The sequence below is a fragment of the Ursus americanus genome, chromosome 8, assembly GCF_024610735.1.
Source record: "Ursus americanus isolate L20-20 chromosome 8, mUrsAme1.1.p, whole genome shotgun sequence".
Lineage (NCBI taxonomy): Eukaryota > Metazoa > Chordata > Mammalia > Carnivora > Ursidae > Ursus > Ursus americanus.
This window is the reverse complement of record NC_142134.1, coordinates 2958921-2980871: the sequence shown is the minus strand read 5'-3', so window position 1 is coordinate 2980871 and position 21951 is coordinate 2958921. Positions and strand designations below refer to the sequence as shown.

The 21951-nt window shown below is 35.9% G+C and overlaps 1 protein-coding gene across 2 annotated transcripts in view; it reads left to right on the top strand.

Annotated features, from left to right (window-relative positions):
* BANK1 (B cell scaffold protein with ankyrin repeats 1) overlaps window positions 1–21951 on the top strand; it is a 284218-nt gene that overhangs the window by 78157 nt on the left and 184110 nt on the right. For both annotated transcript variants that reach the window (XM_045793699.2, XM_087863958.1), the window contains exons 4-5: window positions 1751–1889; window positions 10327–10466. In XM_045793699.2, the coding sequence (XP_045649655.2) occupies window positions 1751–1889; window positions 10327–10466 (279 nt within the window). The remainder of the gene's footprint in view (window positions 1–1750; window positions 1890–10326; window positions 10467–21951) is intronic.

The window sequence follows — 21951 nt, the reverse complement described above, 5'->3', positions numbered from 1 at the left end:
GCGAAGAGGAGGTGGCAGATGTGAGGAACAGGAGGGGCTCACATTCCTGACCTCAGGGGTGACATGGACCAGTGCCTTGGTGAGGCATAGGGAAGGAAACAGGGAGGCATTCTTGACACGTGGGAATGTGTATTAGCTGGAATACTGGCATCTTTGCTCCATTTGCAATGTAATTGATGAGGAGAAATTTAGTTTAAAATGTCCTGCAGACAAATACTTGGGAGCACCAGACTCTGGTGGAAAAATTCCTGAAGTAAAAGTGTGTCAGCTGAACCAATTCTGTGACATCACCATATTCATAGAAACTCTTTGGTACAGAGCATTAAAGATATGTTTTATCTGTAGGTGATTTATGCTCAGGGAGATAACTTCTAAATAAGAGAACTTTGAAATTAATGACTTTTGGGTAAACACAGTTTTATAAGAATATATAAATGAGGTTTCTATTTATTTTGTGAGGGACTGAAATTTAGTTTGACTTTGAGGAAAGCATTTGGAAGGTGATATCTGAGATAAATATAAAAATGCTATTTCATTTTGGTCATTTTGAAGTGTTAAACAGCACAATGTAGAGTACAGATTTTGATTTAGATAGCTCTGGTTAAACTTCAGAATGTAACTTTCTATATTAGCTATCCTGTTCTTAAAAGAGAAAACTAATAGCCCTCCATTTTGGTTTCAGCCTGTGTATGTTTTGGTTAGGATTAAAAGAAATATCTTTATATTAAAAGTGCTTGATGTTATTCCTAGTATAAAATAGATGCTCAACAAATATTTACTCCTTCTTCTTCTCTGTATTAATGTCAATCTTTTTATCCCTAATTATTTTTTCTGAATTTTTTTTCCAAAAGAGTTTTCAATAACCCTTTTTGCTTTATGTAAATAGATTTCGCTTTTTGACCTCATAATATCTTGGAACTTTTAGATTTATAACCTTTAGTCGACTCAGTAACCTTCATAGATACTCATCACAAATAAAGAGTAACCAGAGGGGGCACCTGGGTGGCACAGCGGTTAAGCATCTGCCTTCGGCTCAGGGCGTGATCCCGGCGTTATGGGATCGAGTCCCACATCAGGCTCCTCTGCTATGAGCCTGCTTCTTCCTCTCCCACTCCCCCTGCTTGTGTTCCCTCTCTCGCTGGATGTCTCTCTCTCTGTCAAATAAATAAATAAAATCTTTAAAAAAAAAAGAAAAAAAAAGAGTAACCAGAGAATCTCTATTAGGTAAGATTTAAAACTATTGGGCATTTAAAACACTGGACATTAAAACTCATATTTAAAATACTAAGAGATCTTAAAGCCAAACTTATTCAGTCCTCTCATTTATAGATAAATGTACCAAGTTCTAGAAAGGTGAAGGAAAAGGATTTGGGGGAAAAAAAGGATTTGGTTGCAAATTACAGCTCCCTGGAGGTCTGTGAAACGATGCTCATGACCCTGAGATAGGGAGCCTCACAAACAGGGAAGAGTCAAGAGGAAAAGGGAGCCACTATGTCCTCACTGTTTTTTTCAGTTGCAAAAGATGGGTTTGGAGCAAAAAAAATTAGTATTCAACAGATACCAAGTTGATAAAGTTAAATGTGGTAAGAATCACATTTACATATTTTATTTCTAAATATGGTTGAAAATATGGACATGGTGGAAGATATAATCATCATGTGTAAACTTTGTCATTAATAAATATAATGTGTTTTTAGGTTAATGTAAACTTTTTCAAGGCCCTAATTGGGTAATATATTTTATCTTATAGAATCCTGGTGAAATATTTATTATTTTGAGAGATGAAGTCATTGGTGATACTGTGGAGGTTGAATTTACATCAAATAGTAAATGTGTTAGGACACAGCCAACCCGTTGGAATAAGACAGTCTGGTGTATGAAGGCGTTAGGTAAGAAACTTTTTTATGCATTAATAAATATAAAACATCATCCTGAGTTTCTTTCAATAAATTTATGATCAATGGTTTCACTTCCTTATAGAAACTAATATTGTTCTGCAGGTGCTTCCTGTGTGTAGCTTTCACATACCCAAGGTGGGTATTAGTAATCTGGATTCCCAAAAGTATGAATGTGTAAATTATGAGAAATTAGCCTGTGTACCATGTGGTGAAATGACTGCCCACAATATCATATCGTTTTAAATATGTCTGCAGAGGGCACTTTAATATACATCAGCTATTAAATATGCAACTAAAACTATTTGCTTTATTGTAATAGGATTAATGAACATTCGGACTTTTGTTCATGAACTTTTTCTTTCCTTTTTTTTTTTTTTTTGCCATGCCCGTGAATATATTTTTGGATGCTTTTGGAAAGCATAATTCTTTTTCACTATTTATCATCATGGTACCATTTCTATATACCATCTTCCCTCTTTTCCTTATTTAAGTTATGAGGTTAACCATTTTATTATCCATCTTTGCTTACAGCATGAAAAATTTTATCAGATTTAAAATTCCAGATGAAATAACCACACCTGCCACAATAGTTGTAATAAAATCAAAGTCTACTATGTTAAATTCTGAATGTTTTGATATAAATGTAGAACTACTTGGTTTCTGAATGTGTAATATAATTTAACAATCAAAGAATACAATTACCTTATAAAACTTCACAAATGTGAGATTTATAAAATTTTTTACAATAAAAAGTACACAATCTTATCATGAATCTAGAAATGTAATAAAAATGTTTAAAATTAAATATTATGTCAAATTCATCCTGAACTCTTTTTTCTTTTGGAATGTAGCTATTATGAAGCCCATTTATAGAACATTTACAAGCATTTCTATTGTGTTATGAAAAGCATGCATCTCTTCTATGCATTTCCTTGCACAGGTTAGATCAGAGTTGAATTATAGAAAAGGAAGGACTGTACACCAAGCATTTATAAACATTTCAGACACTGGTCTCTGTCATAGACAAAGATATGCAGAAGTGAGATGAGAAAGAACTTTGTCTCTTTTCTTTCTCTTTCAAAGCCCTGTACTTCCTTATGCCACATTTTAAAATGATTTAATGAACATTAATTTCTAACTAATTAGTTTTTGAGTTTAAACTAAATCTAGTTATACTAAAATTGCTACAGAAAAATCAATATTGCAAATTGAGAAGTACTTAGATAATATTTCCCAAATAGCAAATCAAAGTGTCAAATAAAATTATTCACATTAAGATTATATGTGCAGTTCACCTAGTAGCTAAGAGCAATACCAAGAACAAATTATGTCAAACTTCAAATGTTTTTCAGAAAAGCAGAAAACGAAAACTCTATACCTTTCAAGATATGCCAGACCATATACTGTCTATGTGGTTGAACAGCAAATTTGTAGTAAAAAACAAATAAACCACTATTTACCAGTTATACTATTTAACCTCTCCAACTCTTATTTTCAGTTAGTATGTTCTGGAAATTAATGAGAAATTTTCTTACCAAATGTAGCAAAATATAGGGTGGTTCTATGAATGCCTGTGGGAAAATGGATGGGTCGTGTCTCAGCAGAAAAGGCCCCAGAGTCTTATTTTTTCTGCCTCATGCTACTGTTTCTTAACATTTTTTTAACCCTAGCAAGAACTACATTTTACATCATAACTCAGTACATACTCAGAAATATATAATTAAAGCAAAAGGTTAAAAAGTAATCATTGAGGGGCGCCTGGGTGGCACAGCGGCTAAGCGTCTGCCTTCAGCTCAGGGCATGATCCTGGCGTTATGGGATCGAGCCCCACATCAGGCTCCTCCGCTATGAGCCTGCTTCTTCCTCTCCCACTCCCCCTGCTTGTGTTCCCTCTCTCGCTGGCTGTCTCTATCTCTGTCGAATAAATAAATAAAATCTTTAAAAAAAAAGTAATCATTGGAGTAATAGTTTTAACCTTGATATGTGAAGAACCTGGAAGTTGTCACTCCCTACAACAAGAAAAAGCTAAACAAACTGAAAATCAATGACTTTTCTTGAACTCCTTAGAGAACTAAGTTTGCAGGGCAAACAATCATCCCAAAATCTTGAGAGGAAAGTAAATCAAGAGAGTGATATCTAAGATCTGCTTGGCTGGACCCAAAGTCACTGGAGCCATACCGTGGTAGGCACACTTAAATGGTAATTTTGATGAATTGCTGGGGGTGGAGCGTGGACTAGCTCAAGAGTAAGAAACTCCTGAAAGCATCCATAATTTTGTGGGATTCACCTCCAGAAGCCCTAGTGAAGATCTGAGGAAGATCTTCTAAAGGCTCTGCCGGCTTAGAGGAAGAATAATCATGGCGAAATACTCCCCACTTATCGGAGCTGGGGAAGGGCATCTATTCCCCCCCCCCAGCTTTTCTGTCTCACTTAGGGTGGGGGAAGAAAGCTATGCCACAGAAGAAACACTTATGAAGGTGACAGCCTAGAGACACCAGCCCACTTAAGGATCAAGATTTAATCACAAGATTAGAATACTTCCCCCTGCCCCAACCTGACCACCACCACAAAAGGGTCTCAGTATAATGGCAGAAGGTTACAGCTGAAATATTGCAAGATGCAGACTCTTTCTGAGGAGGAATAGTTAGGGAAGCACAAGGTCAAAGGGGAATTTGAAGCCTCTGGCACCTGCAGCTATCGCAGACATGAAATATGGCCCACCTCTCAGCCAGATTACTATAAATTCTCTCACTACATGCTGCCTACTTCAGTTCTTATACCTGACCCAACATGTCTGGTTTTCAACAAGAAATTAGAAGACACACCAAAAAGTAAGAAAAATCACAGTCTAAAGAAAAAAAGAAAATATCAGGCCAGACTTAAATGTGACACAGATGTTGGAATTATCATACAAGGAATTCTAAATAACTATGATTAATGTGTTATGGACTGTAATGGAAAAGTGAACATGCAAGAACATATGGGTAATATAAATAGAGAGATAAAGATTCTATTTCTTTTCGGTGCTAGTCAAAACCAACTAAACTGTGATCATGATGTGTTAGTGAGTCACAAACCATAGGTGGAGAACTATGCTTTGTAGCTACACTGACCAATATGGTGGCCACGAGCTACCCCTAGTTATTTAAACTTTATTATAATTAAATGAAATTTAAAATTAATTCCCTCAGTTGTACTAACCATTGCAAGTGCTTCATTAGAACATATCCATCTTCTTGGAAAGTTCCATTGAACGGCACTGAACAGCACAGTACAATAGAGTTCCTTTTTCCTACACCAATTATGGAATAAGAGAGTGTCCAGCATGCTCTTTAAATGCTAGTGATTTGTCCAGAATCTTTAGTGTAGTCAAGGAAACAATTAACTAGTGGCCAAAAGAGCTGTTTTTATTCTGTTTTGAGCCACTTACTGGGTAACTTTAGACAAGTCCCAATCGTGCCACAACTTCCTTGTTGATAAAACAGCTTCTCTAATTACATTTCAAATACTTACAGACATTTGGAGATACGGGAGATAAGATACAAGACAACACTTAAACAAACATCCCGCTGAGGAATAAAGTGTTCATCTCTCACTCTAGCAACTCCTTTTAAACGTAAGGAGTGGCTTTTCTGGAATACCTCAGCCTCAGCTTCTGGATAGGGTACAATAAACCATTTAAAAATTCAGGGGCATCATCTTTCTCTCTAAGTACTGCACTCCTTGTATTGCTCCCTCTCTTTTCCCAGTCTCTGTTTATATCTCTTGATATGAAAGCCACCAAATTTGTTCATCCCCCTTCATCCTTGACTAATCACGTTCCAGAGAGCTCCTAATTCTATGTTATCTCACATATAATCCCTGAACTCATTGGTGATTTCCAGGGGCAGGAAAGATCTCAATTAGTATTCCATAACTATCTGGTAAGAGTCTGTACAGGGGCACCTGGATGGCTCAGTCAGTTAGGTGTCTACCTTCAGCTCAGGTCAAGATCACAGGGTCCTGGGATCGAGCCCCACATCGGGCTCCCTACTCCCTGCTCAGTGGAGAGCCTGCGTCTCCCTCTTCCTCTGCTGCTCCCCCTGCTTGTGTGCTCTCTCTTTCTCTGTGCCAAATAGATAAATAAAATCTTTAAATTAAAAAAAAGAATCTATAGAGATTTAAGTCTCTAAAAATTTTTTTTCTGTACTTCTATGAATACCAAGTTAAGATGAAGGGGTATAAAACTAAAGTGGAAACATACCAGGGATACTTCCCCATTGTGGATGCATCAAGTTTTAAAGATGGCTTCCATCTTTCCAGTCTCTTTCTGGTGTAGAAAAATTGCTCATATGATATGATTTCTGATCATCTGGCTCATGATTTAATCAACCATGTTACTCAAAATGTGGTTTTCTCTCTGTAAATATTCTCTTGTGTGATACTCAGAGCTTCACGTACTAAATCTGGCTGGTACTGAGGGCTGGTACGGCAGCTCCGCACTATTGTCCCAGAGCAGACTTATTTCTAGTCACCATTCCATAGTCCCTAGGGTGTAGCCATAATCATCATGGAGCAGGATGGCTTCTAAGACCCTTACTATTACTCCCAAATTTTGAGCAACCTGATAAATCAGTGGTGTTCTAGCACCATCTCATATTGGATTGCAAAAGTCAATTCTATGCATCTCCTCTCTACTTCATATTCAGTGATATTACCTTGTCTATTAGTCTTTTGGGCTGCCATAACAAAATTCCACAGAAGGGGTGGCTTAAACGACAGAAATTTATTTTCCTCACATTTCTGGAGGCTGGAAACCTAAAATCAAGGGGCAAAAAGTTGGTTTCTGGCAAGATCTCTTTCCTTGGCTTATAGATGTTCATATGGCCTTTTCTCAGTGCATGGCACTTCTGGTGTCTCTTTGTCTTCTTATAAGGATAAGTGTATAATGTGCCCAGCAAAAAAAAAAAATTTAATTTAAAATTCAGGCTTCTGTTTCTAAAAGGAAGAGAATAAACTTTGGGATAGGCAACTAGCATTCTCTTTTAGAAAATGGTACCTCTTAAAACCAACTAATAAAATCAATCAATCAATCAAAAATAAAACCAACTATTATATCCTTATTCCTTCTTTTCTTTGGATAGCTTCTCTTAGTCATTTTAAGTTTGCAATCGTGTGTGTGTGTGTGTGTGTGTGTGTGTGTGTGTGTGTGATAATACTCTCAACATTGAGGCATGTCACATACTCTGAGATTACTTACAGTGTTCAGAGCTCTGATTTTTCACCACCCAACCCAACTTTTTGCCATATTAATGTACTTTTAAATGTATGTTTTTTTCTAATTTGGTAACAAGTCAGAAAAAAACAAAATTATGTTCAAGTACAATTATGCCAACCAGTGAAGAAATATTAAGATGCTCTTTTTCTAAATGGTATCTTTCCCTTCTCACACACTTCCATAGCTTAACCTGATCTTTTTTATTTAAGAATATATCCTCTAATTCTGTCTTCTTTTTCCTCTCAGCTTAATAAATTCATACACTTATAATTACTTCATTTTCTAAAAAACACACCTTTCTAATGGTATCCACAGGTTTGTCACCTATAGGAACTGTTTTATGCTAAAGGAATTTGAAGTTACTCAGAAACTTGCAGTAGTCTCAGCTTATGCCAAAAGTTATAAAAATATATGTGAAGACTTTAAACTAGAAATATCAACTAATGTTTACTCAGAAGGAAAAGGGTATTCCTCTGGTATGTGTAGCTCAGCCAGAAAAATACACAGCAGGGGGACAACCAATTAAAAGTTGAAAGGAATATAAAAATATCCACAAAGATATAGAATCTCTTTGTTAATTAAGAAACTGTTCTGGATAATGTAAATTATAATTTCATATTTCATTAAAAGAGCATGAAAAAATACTTTAGTATGTAGCAAATATTATGCTTAACCTGCATAGAAAAATAACAACAATTGGTAAGAAATTTTTCTAAATATCATAATTGAAGAGGGCAGTTTTAATATGTATTAAACTGATAACAATTTTTAGGCATGACCAAGGTTTTGAAGCCACCAGTATTTATTTAATAATAATGTTCTAATCAAAGGAACACCATATTGATTTCAGTTCCCATGGAAACATTAGGTGGGTTCATGTAAGGTTTACCATGTGATAAAGGGCTAAAATTGGTTCATAAAGGAACACAGCTTCGCAGACAATGAAATACAGAAAGCAAACAGCTCTAAAGTTGCTGAATTTGTGAAATATGTATTTTTAAGGAATTAGTGAAGATGGTTCTGACTATTCAAAAACACTTGAGATTATGTTTTCTGTAAACTGTTTCAGTTTGTCCCTCGTATGGAAGGACAGACCACTTAAATCCCAGAGACAATGTAGGTTGACAAAGACTCTTGAATAGCCTGGACTTGAGATGTGAAATTTGAGTAGAATTCTTTTTTTACTGTTGCTTCTCTATAAGTTTGCTCTCTGGTGTATCTGTGTTTGATGGTGGCAAGAAGTTCCATCTTCTTCCACTATAAGCCTTTCTTCCTCTCCATAGCTGAATCCAATACCCTTGCTTGGTTTGGTGATCTTGATTTATATTTGTGTGTACTTCCAGTGTTAAATGTTACTTCCCGACTTCAGATAGTAAATAGCAGAATTCACTTTCCCTCTCTTCTGAGTCCTTAAATTAATTGGCTTTTATTTTTATTAAAGAGCTATAAAATGTGGATATCATAATGACCACACTCAAAATAAAATAATGCTCAGGTGGAACAAGGTGCTATTTATAAAAAGTCCAATGCAATAACACATATTTAAGGAGGGCCTCCCAGCCAGATGAATCCATAAGGAATCCTCCAAGGTCTTGATTTAATAGCTGACATTCAATAGATAAGAAAATGTATACAGCAAAGACAGTACTTCAAAGGACATCTCTTGGGAAGATTATTCTGAAATCAACATCATTACCAATAGATCTAATGGTACAAGTTATCAAGAATAAATCAGTTCATTTGCTTTCATGTTAGATTCTAAAGAATTAGAATATTTTAAGTATCCTATATCAAAGAACTACCAAGCAAACCTTCTCATCATGTATCTCTCATGATTCATCACCTGACTTTCTTTCAGAAGGTGAACACCCCATTGCAAACTCTCTTCTCTTTTCTGATAAACAAAATCAGTATCTTCTTTCAAAATTGTCCTTCTGAAATCCAACAAAATTGATTTACTTTGACTACAGTAACTCCAGAACTCTCTTTACCATATGTGGGAAGCTTCAGCTGATGAGATGTGTTTTTGTTGCATTTTCTCTTACATTATCTACTGGATAGACTTACTTTGGGAGGAGAGAACTTTTATACATGTATTTTCTTTATAAAACAGGTTAGGTGTCTAGTCAAGCAATATGGAAAGAGAAAATTACAGCTTCTTGATCTACTTAAGCTTAAGATTGCTTTTGTTGGCTTTAAATCTCTCTGAACAAAATTATAAGAGGTCCTTTAATCTCTTCAGGAGATAAAGTAAAATTAATGCTTGAAACTTAGAAACTTTTAAATATTCAAAGCTTCGTCAGGTGCCTAAGGTTAGAACAGGCTTTTTTGGTCTCGTACCAAATGGCTTATATGCTAACTCCCAGATGTCTGGTGACAATTTTCCAGGAGAATTTGGGCAATGTCTTCATGACAGAGAGTCAGATTTTTTAAAGCAAATGAATTTCAAGGCTTAATTTTGTTTACTTTTGTTACAATAAAACAAAGTAACTTTCTTAGTGAAATGGTTGTTTATTGTTATTCTTTCATAGTGAACCCGACATTCTTAGGAAACTCTAACTCTTTTGGTACGTTAATGCAGAATTCACAAGACATATCAGTCACTTTGAACAACACGTTCACAAAAAGGGTTTTGATAAATGTATAGCATAAATAGTACTTAAATAGCAGGGTATTAAACCTTGCCTTCCCAAGGGTTTTTTCACTGTAATTAATTGCATAAAAGTTTGGTAATTTCAATTGATTCTACTCTTTCTCTTTCCAAATACAATTTTGAGAAACTTGCCTATAATTAATGAGAATTTTCTTAAGATTATTCATAGATACACAACTTTAAATGAATGATTGTATCATTCTAAATTCTAAAGTATTATGTAAAGATAATTATAGATCACACCAAAAAAAAAAAAAGGTTTAGTAGTAGGGAGAAAAGATTTAGAGCTTTGTTTTTACCATAATTTTAGCATGTTCCGATCTTGCAAGGTTTTATTTAATTAAGTCTAAAATTGTACATTATATTCTTTGGTTACTAAGGATAAAAAGAAAACATTTAGTGCTAGAAGTCAGTAAAATTGTTATGAATTCTTAAATATTCCTTCATATTCTCTAAAAGATATGATAATAGGATACATGCATTGTACACCCAGCTCCTAACTCTTTGCGTTTTATAAGATTTTCCTGCTGGCTCTCTCAATGTCCGTGTCTACTGCAATGGAGTCATTAAAGCCACAACAGAGATGAAATACTGTACAACAGCAAAGGCTGTGGAAAACCTACTGGGAGCAGCACGTCCAGGAGATGGTGTGTGCCAGGTAAGTGGATCTTTCCATGAAGTTGATTAATAACCCAAAGAGCCAATGCTGGATAACAGAATGCAGGCTTTGGTATAAAGAATGTTGGTTGAATAAGAATGAATTACGGATCAATAGGGAGGGAGGAAATGGACCTCTGTGGTGCGGAGATGCAGATGAATTAGTTTGCTTAACTCAAGTCATTCCAGAAAATGTCACTGGGAGACAGGTTTTCTATTACAAAATCACTTTTGTGATGGGCTCCTTTTAAAGCTGTCACAGAGCAGATAAAGAAAGACAGAAGGATTAGGCTGAACTCTTAAGAAACAAGTATCCTCTTTATCCAGATCTGGACCGTGCAAAAGAAAAGTCAGATCACCTGATGCTTTGAGGTTCAGGAGTCAGACAAACCAAGAATACTACCAAAAAAGGGAGCCTAAGGCATTAATCTAGAAATTGTTATTTTCATGTGGAGATTTCCAAGCTTGGAGTGTTTTTCTTAGAAGTTTCATTTATTACTGTTACCTGATAGTGAAAGTTATTGCTTTAAATCGATCGTGTTTATTAGGAATTCCAGAACTGCTCAGATTTTCAGGGAAGTGTGTAAAGAGGCCTTTTCAAGCTCCAGGTTCTTTGTCCAATGTGACAAAGCATTACTCAGCAAGGACGACTTGGTGAGGGTTTTCCAGGCTTCTCAAAATGCCCTTGTTTGAGACGTTGACAGGTAAACATACACGCTGCCAGTGCCCTCATGGATACAGAAGGCAACAATTGCATTTTGATTCAACTTACACTGTTGGTTTAATTTCTGCATTTTATTTTGTTTTTTTGTTACCTGACCCACTTTCAAAAGAGAGAAAGCTTGTTTAATGTGGAACGTTTATCCTATATGTGCTTATTCCATCACATTTTTAGAGTGAAAGAAATGGCATTTCTTTTTATAGCTACTTGATAATTAGATTATACTCTTACTTAATTGCCTTGGGTTTTTGGCAGTGGACGGGGAGGGTAAAAGGAAGTAAAAGTGGAAAAGAGGTAGCTGAACAATGAAATCTTCAAATTTACCACAAAACACTTTTTAACGAAATCATCAATGGTAGTGTGGCTGACAGGTTGTCATGAAGCCTTATCTGTTTAAACTAGTTTGAAACTGGAGGCTTTGTTATTTATTCTGTGTGACACATTTTTCTATTAGAACAATGGTAAAGGTAAAAATGTCTTAGAGAAGGTTCAGGGAATAAAATACCATTTGTCAAACTGGTGAGTTTGAGGACGTTTGATAAAATGTCTATATTGTATTTGCAAAGCAAAAACAAAAATGTTAGCTTGAAATACAGACTGTTTCATTTTATTGTGACAAGTCTACCTTATCTTCCACTTTAAAAGTTCCATTTATTGCAAAAAAATTAATAAAAGCAATATATTGCACTATCAGTATTCAGTCAGCATAGAGGTAAAGAAGCCCCCCCCCCCCCACACACACACAATACATTTTTGTGTGGATTTTGCCTTTGGGGAGGGAAAAACGTTTTGTGTGCAAGAAGATTAAATATAATGTATGACTCTTGGAAAATTTTTCAGAGTGCTTTATCATGCCAGCTCATGGTTTCTTCTATAGCTTTGAGTAAATAAAAACTATTTTGCATTGTTTTCAGATAACTAGAAAATACTATTACCTTTTCACCCTCGGTGTCAGAAATGAGAGTGAGAAAGGGCTCTGATTACATCTTAGAATAGGGGAAGAGGAGTCTTCACCTATCCCTGGTAGCCTAGCAAAAGGAAGGATGCTGGACCGTCCAAGCTTGATTCAGGCTTTTCCTATCAGGAGAGAATCACTTTGAACCTGAGTGAGTACTGAGAGGTAGAATTATTCTAACTTGGTGACAGCAGACCACAGCATGGTAAGAAGAGACATTAAGAGATTTAGTTTAATCTATACAACTTAAAATAGGCTTACAAGTTTTGCTACTGTCGTCAGGGGACCTAGTCGTGTCTTGAAATTAGATCAAACAAATTCTGAGACTGAGATCTCGGACCAGACTGAGCTGTACTATCACAGGCCTGAATGAGTGAAAAGGCTACAATTCAGTCAGTCTCCATCAGACATGGGGTTCTCCAATCCACTGGCATTTGAACCACATGAGTTATCCCTACTATGAATTCACAGAGAAAGTGAAAGGCAGACTCTACCCCTGATGAAAAAGAAGGAACTGTGGGAGCATTTCCTTGGTGTGTTTTAGGGTGGTTTGGCCTCAAAGGAGGTGGCCCAGCCCATACTGTGCTTCCCCTTGAAGGCATTTGGATTTCCCTTTTGACATTTGGCTTTGTTCCTAATTAGATTATATTTTTAAAAATGTGCAAAAAGCTTTGCTTTTCCGTGCCAGCATAGAACATTACAGTAATTGTTTCTTTCATGTGCTTGCTACTCTGTCACTTAATTGGGAAATTTGGATATTTTGCAAATAGTTCACTGAACATCTCTATTCAAAGAACAACCTGCATTGTAATTTTATTCACTGTAGTTACCATATATTTGTAAGAAAATACACCAGCAGATTTCAATTTTTTCAGTGTCTGATCTACTTCACTGAAATGGCATAGTGTAAGAGGCATCCTGAGTTTTCCTGTAAATTTTAATGGCAGATGTGATTTAAGTAATCTTAAAAATTAGTAGTAAGATACTTCCTATAATCATTTAAAAGCTATTGGGCATATAATAATGTGAACATTCTGTGAATTTGAGGAAAGGAATACTAATGAGAAATCTGGGGGGTTTATTTTTCTGTAATCTTAGAACTTGTAATAAGAGACTTTATATTATCATTTAAAAGCCGTTGGGCATAGAGCAAAATGACCATTCTGTGCATTTGAGAAAAGAAATGGTGAGATATTTGATTTTCTTAGTTTATTTTTAATGATGTCCATTAGGTTTTAAATAGTTTACCTAAATCAGCTTAATTATCTAACTGCTTCCTAAATCATTTCATCTTTTTTGGGTAGATATTAAATCCCAGCATGTAGCCTCATAAAGGTACAGTTTCCAGAGCATTACCTAAAACAACAAATTTAAGAGCAACTGAATGAAAAAATGAAAAAAAATCCAGAGCCCAACTTGGGAAGATAATTAGAATTCAAGTGCTAGTGTTAGAAATACTAGTAACTCCCATTTAACTGAGATAATTAAAACCTTTGAGATTTTCATCCTATTTACAAAAGCATCTGGGGACAACCATGAAGTTAACTTTGTATAGGAACAACTAGATACACTATAAGAAACCAAATTAGGTCAAAATGCTAAGAGAACATAACAATTATTGATCAAAGCATTAGCATCCTATTCGTTAAAAGGTTTTTGAAGTGGTACCAAATAATTCTTGTTTGTTGTATTTCTTGTTGGTACAATGATATCTTTGTGCTTCATGTATCAATCATTTTGCATGGTTTGCTTTATACTCACTGAAATCTTATTTTCATCTTCATGTTAGGGTACACTTCATTTACAGTTTTTATTAAATTATATATATGATTCAATCTTTGGTTTGCTGCTTGCTAATATTTAATACTGTATGAAGCCAAGTACAGTTGGGATGAGGGACGATACAGGCATAGGGAACTCTCGTATCATGAGGAACTTCGCAGTTGTGAATAGTTCTCTTAAAGGTTAGTTTTTTCACAAGGTTAAATTCAAATGTTAGCAGGTGTCTCCCTTAAGGAGTTCTCCAGGAGATTCATCCCAAGGCCTTTCAGTAATTTTTTTAGGTCATTGTCTCCTTGGAAAGACTGGTGGACACCATCCTTCTTTTCATCAGCTCCTGTTGATAAGGGGTGCAAATGCATCTAGTCTCTAAACTATACTTCACCATAATGCCAATGATATCTAAGACGCTCCCTTGCTACAGACTTTGGCAACTCCTTGGCGAAGGTCCAAACTCCTCTGAATGGCGCATCAGGCTGCACAGCCACAAATCTTTCCCAACATCGGCTCTTACCACAGCATACCCTCTTTGTTTTCTTAATTCTCTCCATGAGTCCTATGTTTTAGCCCTCCAGGACTGTTCACTCTTAGAACACATTCTGCTCTTCATTCCCTCCCCCTTCTTTAAGGCATGGGCATTGTGTTTTTCATCTTTGCATGCCCGGTTACTTACACACAATTAGCTCCTGACACATGAGACACCATGAGACAAAAATGGGAAAACACAAGTGCTTGCTTTGTCCTCTAATGCTAATTGAAAACATAAGTGGAAAACTATAGTATAGGTATATAAATGATAAAAAGGAGAATGAAAACTGTCCTCTTAAAATACACTATTATTTATTTCTCAAATTGAATAAATGAACCTGATATTTATGAAAATGAAGAATGCTCAGAGGCCTGGATACCAGAAAAGTGAAGAATTTGTGCTGTAGACATTTCATGTTCTACCTCAGTAATGAACCTTACCTCATTACTGACTTTTAACAGCTATACGGTTCCAGATTCCAGTCTTGCGTTTCTTTTAAATACTAAGGAAATGTTTGCTACTCAAAAAAAGCTTACAATCTTCTCTCTCTTCCAAAAGGCTACATATTATCTTTTCTTTCTCTTTCCTGAAAAGTGACAGCATAGCAAGGAGAATTCGTTCTGGATGGTGCAGGAGCAGGAGTTAGCTTCTTTAACTGAATCAGCAATCACTTCAGGAGTGTTCATTCTCCTTAGTGTGAAAGGAGTTTCCTCATGTGTACAGCAGAGGAAGCTAGAATACATGATGTCTGAGGTCACTTCTGACTCAAATATTCCACAATTTTATGCCAAGGAAAAAAAATACTTCAATTGGGAATTACGACCACGCTCACCAAAGAGGATGGGCTTGCAAGTATGTGGGTTCTCCATGCACCCTTTATTTCACTTGTATTAGCACTTCTTCCCAATTCTCCCTGCAGAGAAGGAAGTGATGTGAATTTCGTGTATCTTTCACCACTTTTATTATGTGTTTCCTATTTCTGATGAAATATTTGCAATGAGTAGGGAAAGAAAATGTAAAGGGCAATTTGGGCGTTTATTTCTGGATTCATTTTTCATATTTTTATGCCCCTAATTAGAATAGATCAGTTAGAGTAAAGCAGATCTATTGACGCTTGCATTTTACTGATAAAATAAGTGACATTTTTGTGCCATGTCTCCATCTGTGATAACGATTCAGCAATGGTTAAGGATGCCTTATTTGGGTAGTTCAGACAAACAACAATCCTCAGCTCAGTTACCAATCATTGAGTCAAACAGGAACATACCACTTAGTACCTTCATCCACTTATTTAGGAAAAAACGAATAAATTGGTTAACTTTAACAGCAGATATAGCAGCTGTTGTAGGGGAGAAAAATAAATATTTCTGAGTGCAGTTACTTAGCCATGAACACAACCACACATTTAGTTCCCATTAATTCTCTATTTTCTAAGCCATCTCAATCCATATTGGCCCCATTCATTTTAGCCTATGTTTAACTGTTGTTTAGAATATATCTTATTAATGCCACTTTATAGTTTCTGCTTACTCAATGGATATAAATACTCCCTCCATTTTTTATTTCTCCCAAATTATCTCTTTTGCTTTTTACATTCCCCTCTCCTCTTGTCACTGGGGTGGCTTTGACTGCCCTTTGCAGAGGATGTCTGTGTGTCTGTGTGAGTGCTGCCTGTAAGCGACCTCATTCAAGTGCAGCCTTCTGTTTTTACTCTCTAGCTCTTTAAAGGCTTCGGATCTTCTTCAACCATAAATAGTGTCTTTAAACAATCCAGAAAACAAAGAACAAGTCAAATATAGTTAACAATGTTCCTCCATAGCTATTATTCATAACAAGACAATTAGAGAAAATTAGAGAATTTGCCCCTGGAATGAATCCCAAATCATCAATAACCCTTTGGATATTAGAAGACTGAAAAATCCTTGTGGCAAAAATGTGTTCGTTGGCATTTTTAAAAAGTCATTATGCATTCTGTGGGCCTCTTTACTAATAATATAGTATCAACAATAAGATAAAGAAATAAACTAAATATGTAATCTGGGAACTCTAAGTTGTGTTTAGCATTCATGAACTATGCTTCTACAGTAAACAGCACCAAGACACAGGAAATGAGGTAAAAGAAATCTTTAACAAGGAAAATTCGACTTCTAAGAATCCTGCCTCCCCGCCACCCTGGCAGCCGTTTAGCCGTCAACCTTATTACCTTAAGTAGCAGCATACAAACAATATAGTACGTCAGCTTTGCTCAAGTCCCACACAACTAATCCAGTGGATATTTTCTTGTTCAATTAGGACTTTCAGCAGCAACTGACCCCATTGATCAAACTCACTTTCTTGATTTTTTTTTTCTCCTTCGCTTTCATGAAGCCATATCTTTCTGGTTTTCCTTCTACTTCTTTAGCCTTTCCTTCTCAATATCCTTTGTAATCTCTTCTTTCTGTGATCTAGAAAATAAAGTTTCAGTTTCAGTGGTTTGATTCTTAGACTCTCTTCCTTTCTTGATGAATATTCCCTTGCGGATTAGCTCATTAACTTAGAAGATACAATCTAATTGTCCTTTTCCTTTAAGGCTCAGTCTTTCTGCCTCGGGATAGGCATCATCGTCTATCCAATTTAAATACCAGAAACATAAGAGTCTCCTTAATACCTTCTGTTGTCTCACCTGACAAATTCAATCCATCACTAAGCCATATCAGTTTTATTTACTAACTATTGGTCACTCCTCTCCACATCCCTCCATTTCTAACACCTCAGTCCTCTGCTTTTCCTCCTGCCTAAACTATGTGGGCTCCTAACTGGTCCCCCACCATGTGTTCTTGCACCTGACCTACTTATCTCAAGTCCATAGTCTGAGGGTTTCTTTTATGAAGAAAGATCTCAGCAGGCGATGCTCCCACTCAAACCCTTCAGTAGATTCCAAATATTGTGTGGATTAAAAAAAGAAAATCTTTAACATGAACAATGTGGCCCTGTAGGCACTGTCCGCTTTCTCTCTGGCTTAATCTCACTCCCATTTCTCTCTCTCTGTGTGTGTGTTCCAGACACACTAGCCAGCTTCCGGTTCCTGGACTTTTAGTTCCTAATCTCCTACCACAGGACCTTTATTTATGCTCCTCTTTCTAACTGAAACACTTTCCCAATCTCCTTTCCCCTCACTGATTTCCCCTAATTAATTCTAATTTATCCTCCAAATTTTAATTCCAGCTTCTCTTCCTCAGTGAAGCCTCCCTTGACCTTGTACATCTCCCCATGTATCTCTTTGTAGCACTGATCACATTCTAATTCGACATCCATGAGTGTAATATTTGTCAAATTAATATCTGCCTCTCATTAGACTCCAAGGTCATTTAGGGTAGAGATACTGTCTATTTGGTTCCCTCTTTCATCTCCAGAGCCAAGTACACTGACAGACACACAGCTGCTGAAAACCTATTTTCTTGGGTGAAAGAATGAGAGGGTGAAAGTATTTTATACATTAAGTTACCTACCCAACCCCAAGTGACCCAGCTGTCAGAGCCCCTTATTCCAACAGCCACCAGCTTCCCCGTAATACAGGCACAACCCTTTTTCAGAGCTCAGGTTATTGGACTGTTGACTGAAGGAGTGCTATTTCTGACTGAAGGAGAAAGAGCAGGGCAAAGAAGGGCAAGACAAAGGAAAAACCAAGTGAGTATAGAACAATGCAACCAATTCTAACAGTCTACCTTGGGAACTAGTACCTCAACTAACTCAAAAAATAATTACAAAAATTTAGGAAATCATGGCATCGTTTAGAGAAGTCTTGTTGAAAGACATTTCTCTGGATATGTTAGTGCAATTTTTGTTTTAAAATTTATCTTATTACATATTTAACAGTAAGTTGTTACCAAATGATTGCTAAAGGCAGGTGAGGGTGAGAGGAATCATGGTTCTTATGACTGCTCTTTCTAACGCCTGTATTAAGAAAACCTCGGTCTTTTGTTTGATTCATCATTAATATCATTAAATTTGTCTATTCATGAGTCTGTTCAGGTTTGGTCAAATTAAAGCTTTGAGACTTTTTGACATTATGTAAACAGGGTTCATATTGAAAAATTCAGCATAATCAAGCTTCAATCAACTTCTAGGAAAGTATTTTTTTAACTTTATTAAATTGCCTTTTACCTAAATTGTGAAGTTTATGATGGAGCTGGCAGAAGCTTCTATTTGTTCCCCAGGATTTCTTTTTCCTTTCTTATATGATAATATAACTTTTATCTGGGCACATGCTTGCCCAGGTAAATACTGCACTTCCTGACTCCCTTGGAGCTGGGCACAGCCATCTAACTAACTAACCAATGGCCGGCAGCATGTCCATAGAAGTGATATGTGCACATCTCTGATCATGTCCTTAGAAAAAGGGTAGATTCTGTCCTTCACTGACTTTTTTCTGACTGGTCGCAGTGACAAAGGAGTGATGTATGAACCATCTAGGACCATGAAGAGGAAGTACAGCAGTGAACCAAAAAGAGCCTGGATCCCTTAGAGCCCTAGACTGCCTAATTTCATGTTAAAGAGAAATAGGCTTCCATCTTGTTTAAGCCACTGGCATTTTGGGTCTCAGTACTGCAGTAGAAAAACCTATATTCTAATTGATTTACAAGATATGTGCCATTGAATTTAAAAGTTTAGAAAGAAAAAACGAACTATTTTCTTCAGTTGCTGCAAAAGCCAGTTTGGGGAGCAGTCTCCTCATTAGAGACTGCTGTGCCGTTCTAAAGCCCACTGATGACATTTCGTGGGTAGTTATGAGAGCTCACATTATAGTATTTAGAGAAAAGGGAATTAATATGTACTGGAGATTTTACACATTTACTCATTTAAACTCTTAAATAATTTTGTCAGTTAAGTATTGTTAAGGTCCATAGCTAATGAGTCCTGGAGCAGGAATTTCAACACAGGTTTCTCAGATCTCAAAACATTTTTTCTCATTATAATATCATTTTCATGTTATGTAAGAAGATGCCACAACTGTGTGAATACTGAACCAATAATAAATATAACATATTTGAAGAAATTTTAAGCTGCATTGTTTTATATTTTCGTATTTACTTTTGCATTTGTGGTCAGATACAGGTTGAAATTCCAAGAACTGACTCACTCAAAACTTAGAAAAATTAATTTGACAAAGAAAAACATCTCCTTTATTGTACCCTATTCACTTATTTAGATTATTCCTTTAACTGCTTAAAGTTAAATGCTCATAAATTTTAAGAAAAAAAAAAAAGGCTTTGCATAACCCCGGCAAGTATTTGCTTTGTTCCTTTACCTGCCATTTTCTTTACAAGCTGCAGAAGGAAATTTTGTTTAAGATATGTTATGTAAGCTCTCAAATTCCCCTTTAAATGGCTATTTTGGCTCACTTTCACAGCATACATTATGAACAATGGAACAGACAAGTGACCTTCTTTTTTTTACTAGTTAAACAAGCATAACAGTTTAATAAAAAGAACATGTTTTCGGTTCAACCATTGACTTTCCTTTTAGATACCAAAGGTTGAGTAAAATGGAACCATTTAATGGGCTTTGTCTCCTATAACATTTTACAACCCTCTTACAACCCTCCTATGGTTATTTCACTCAAGGTTTTTCTCTTGCTAATCAAGGTACTTTACTGTTACTGTCTTTCTTTACCAGCTCTGTAACATTACTTTAATATTATTCTGTGACCAATCTTACAGGTTTCTTCACCCATCATCAATGCTTAAAACCCTTCTTCTTTGCCTGCCTCAGCTGTGAAGCTGAACAGGCCAGATTCTCACATTTTTAACCGCCCATGCTGCTAGAGATTGTCATGTGAGACAGTTTTAGACAATGAGACAGAAGGGGACATCTTTGGAGCTTTTAGGTTGTGGTTAAAAAAAGAACAGAAGTGGTTGACAGTAGTGTTCTTTACCATCCCTCTTCCGTATATGCCCCTTCCCTTCCACTTTCTGGCTAAACATATGATATTTGAAACTGCAGTGTCCATCATGAAACTAAGGGACCATAATTTAGTCTTTACTCAAAAACAGTGTCAGATTTTATTCTTTTCTGCATGGCTAGAATGTAGTATTAAGTACAGTGTGTTTAGAATGTAAAGGCATAAGTTAAAATCCTTGATGTTGCGCTTACTAGCTCTGCAGTTTTGGGTGTTACTAAGTTTTTTGTACCATAGTTATTGCATCTATTAAAAAAAGGCATTTTAAAAAATCTGCCATGCAGGAATGTTACAAAAATTAGAGACAAATTATGTAAAGCCTAGCATATTTTAGATGCCCAACATTTAGTTATAATTACTACCTCAACTTTTTGAGTCTACTGTATAGACTTGTATTACACCTGCAACATGTGGCCTTTCGTACCAGTCCAAACATCTGAAGTATCTCCTCATTGCTTCTATTATATGATACTGTTCTAAAATCCTATTTAGGATAGTCTCTCAATGCAATCATGCCCAAGCAGTGTTGAGTCCCCTTTTTTAAGAAAGGGGCACATCAGACTTTAAAGTGGTACTGCTATGTAAATAGGTACTCCTCTCAAGGAATTCAGCTTTGTGTAATGCATATTTCCTGGTTTGTTTTTATTTATTTTTCTGGTTCATTTTTTTCCTGGTTTGTTTGTATTTATTTAAACTTGTAATTATTAGAAATTGTAGATGCATATGTATTTGTAAGAAATAATAGAGATTATGTGTATGGTTTTTGTGTTTGGTTTGTGTTTTTCAAGGAAATGGTCCATTTCATCTAACTTGTCAAATTTACGTGTGTGGACTTGTTCATTGTACTTCCTTATTATCTTTTTGATAGCTGCAGGGTCTATCGTGATAGCTCATCTTACATCCATGACATTTGTCGTTTGTATCCTCTTTCTTTTTTCTTCAGTCTTGCTAGAGGTTTGTCGGTTTTACTAATCTTTTAAAAGAATTATCTCTTTGTTACATTGACTTTTTTCTATTTTATGTTTTCTATTTCATTGATTTCTGCATAATATTTATAATTTTCTTCTTTCTGCTTGCTTTGAGCTTGTTCTATTTTTTTTCTTTTTTAGGTTCTTGAAGTGGGAGCCCGTTGTATTTACCTATATTTTTTACTTACTGTGTTCTTTCTTTCTTCTTCTATGTTCCAAGATTCTTTCTTTAATCATATTCTTACTGTTTAAAGAACTTCCTTTATCCACTATTGTAGGGTACATCTGCTGGCAACAGAGCTCCTCTTTTCCTTCATTGGAGAATGTTATGATTTCCACTTCATTCCCAAAGGATGCCTGTGCTGGGCATAAGATTCTTGGTTAATAGGTCTCTTTTAATTTTTGACAAATAGTGTGCCGCTTCTTTCTACTACTACTACTACTACTACTACTACTACTACTACTACTACTACTACTGTGTTTCTCATTGTTTTTATCCTATAGGGTAAGGTTTTGTTTCTCATCCAAATTTTTTTCTTTGTCTTTAATGTTCAGAAGTATAACTACGATGTTTCTTGGGATGGAGTTCTGTGACT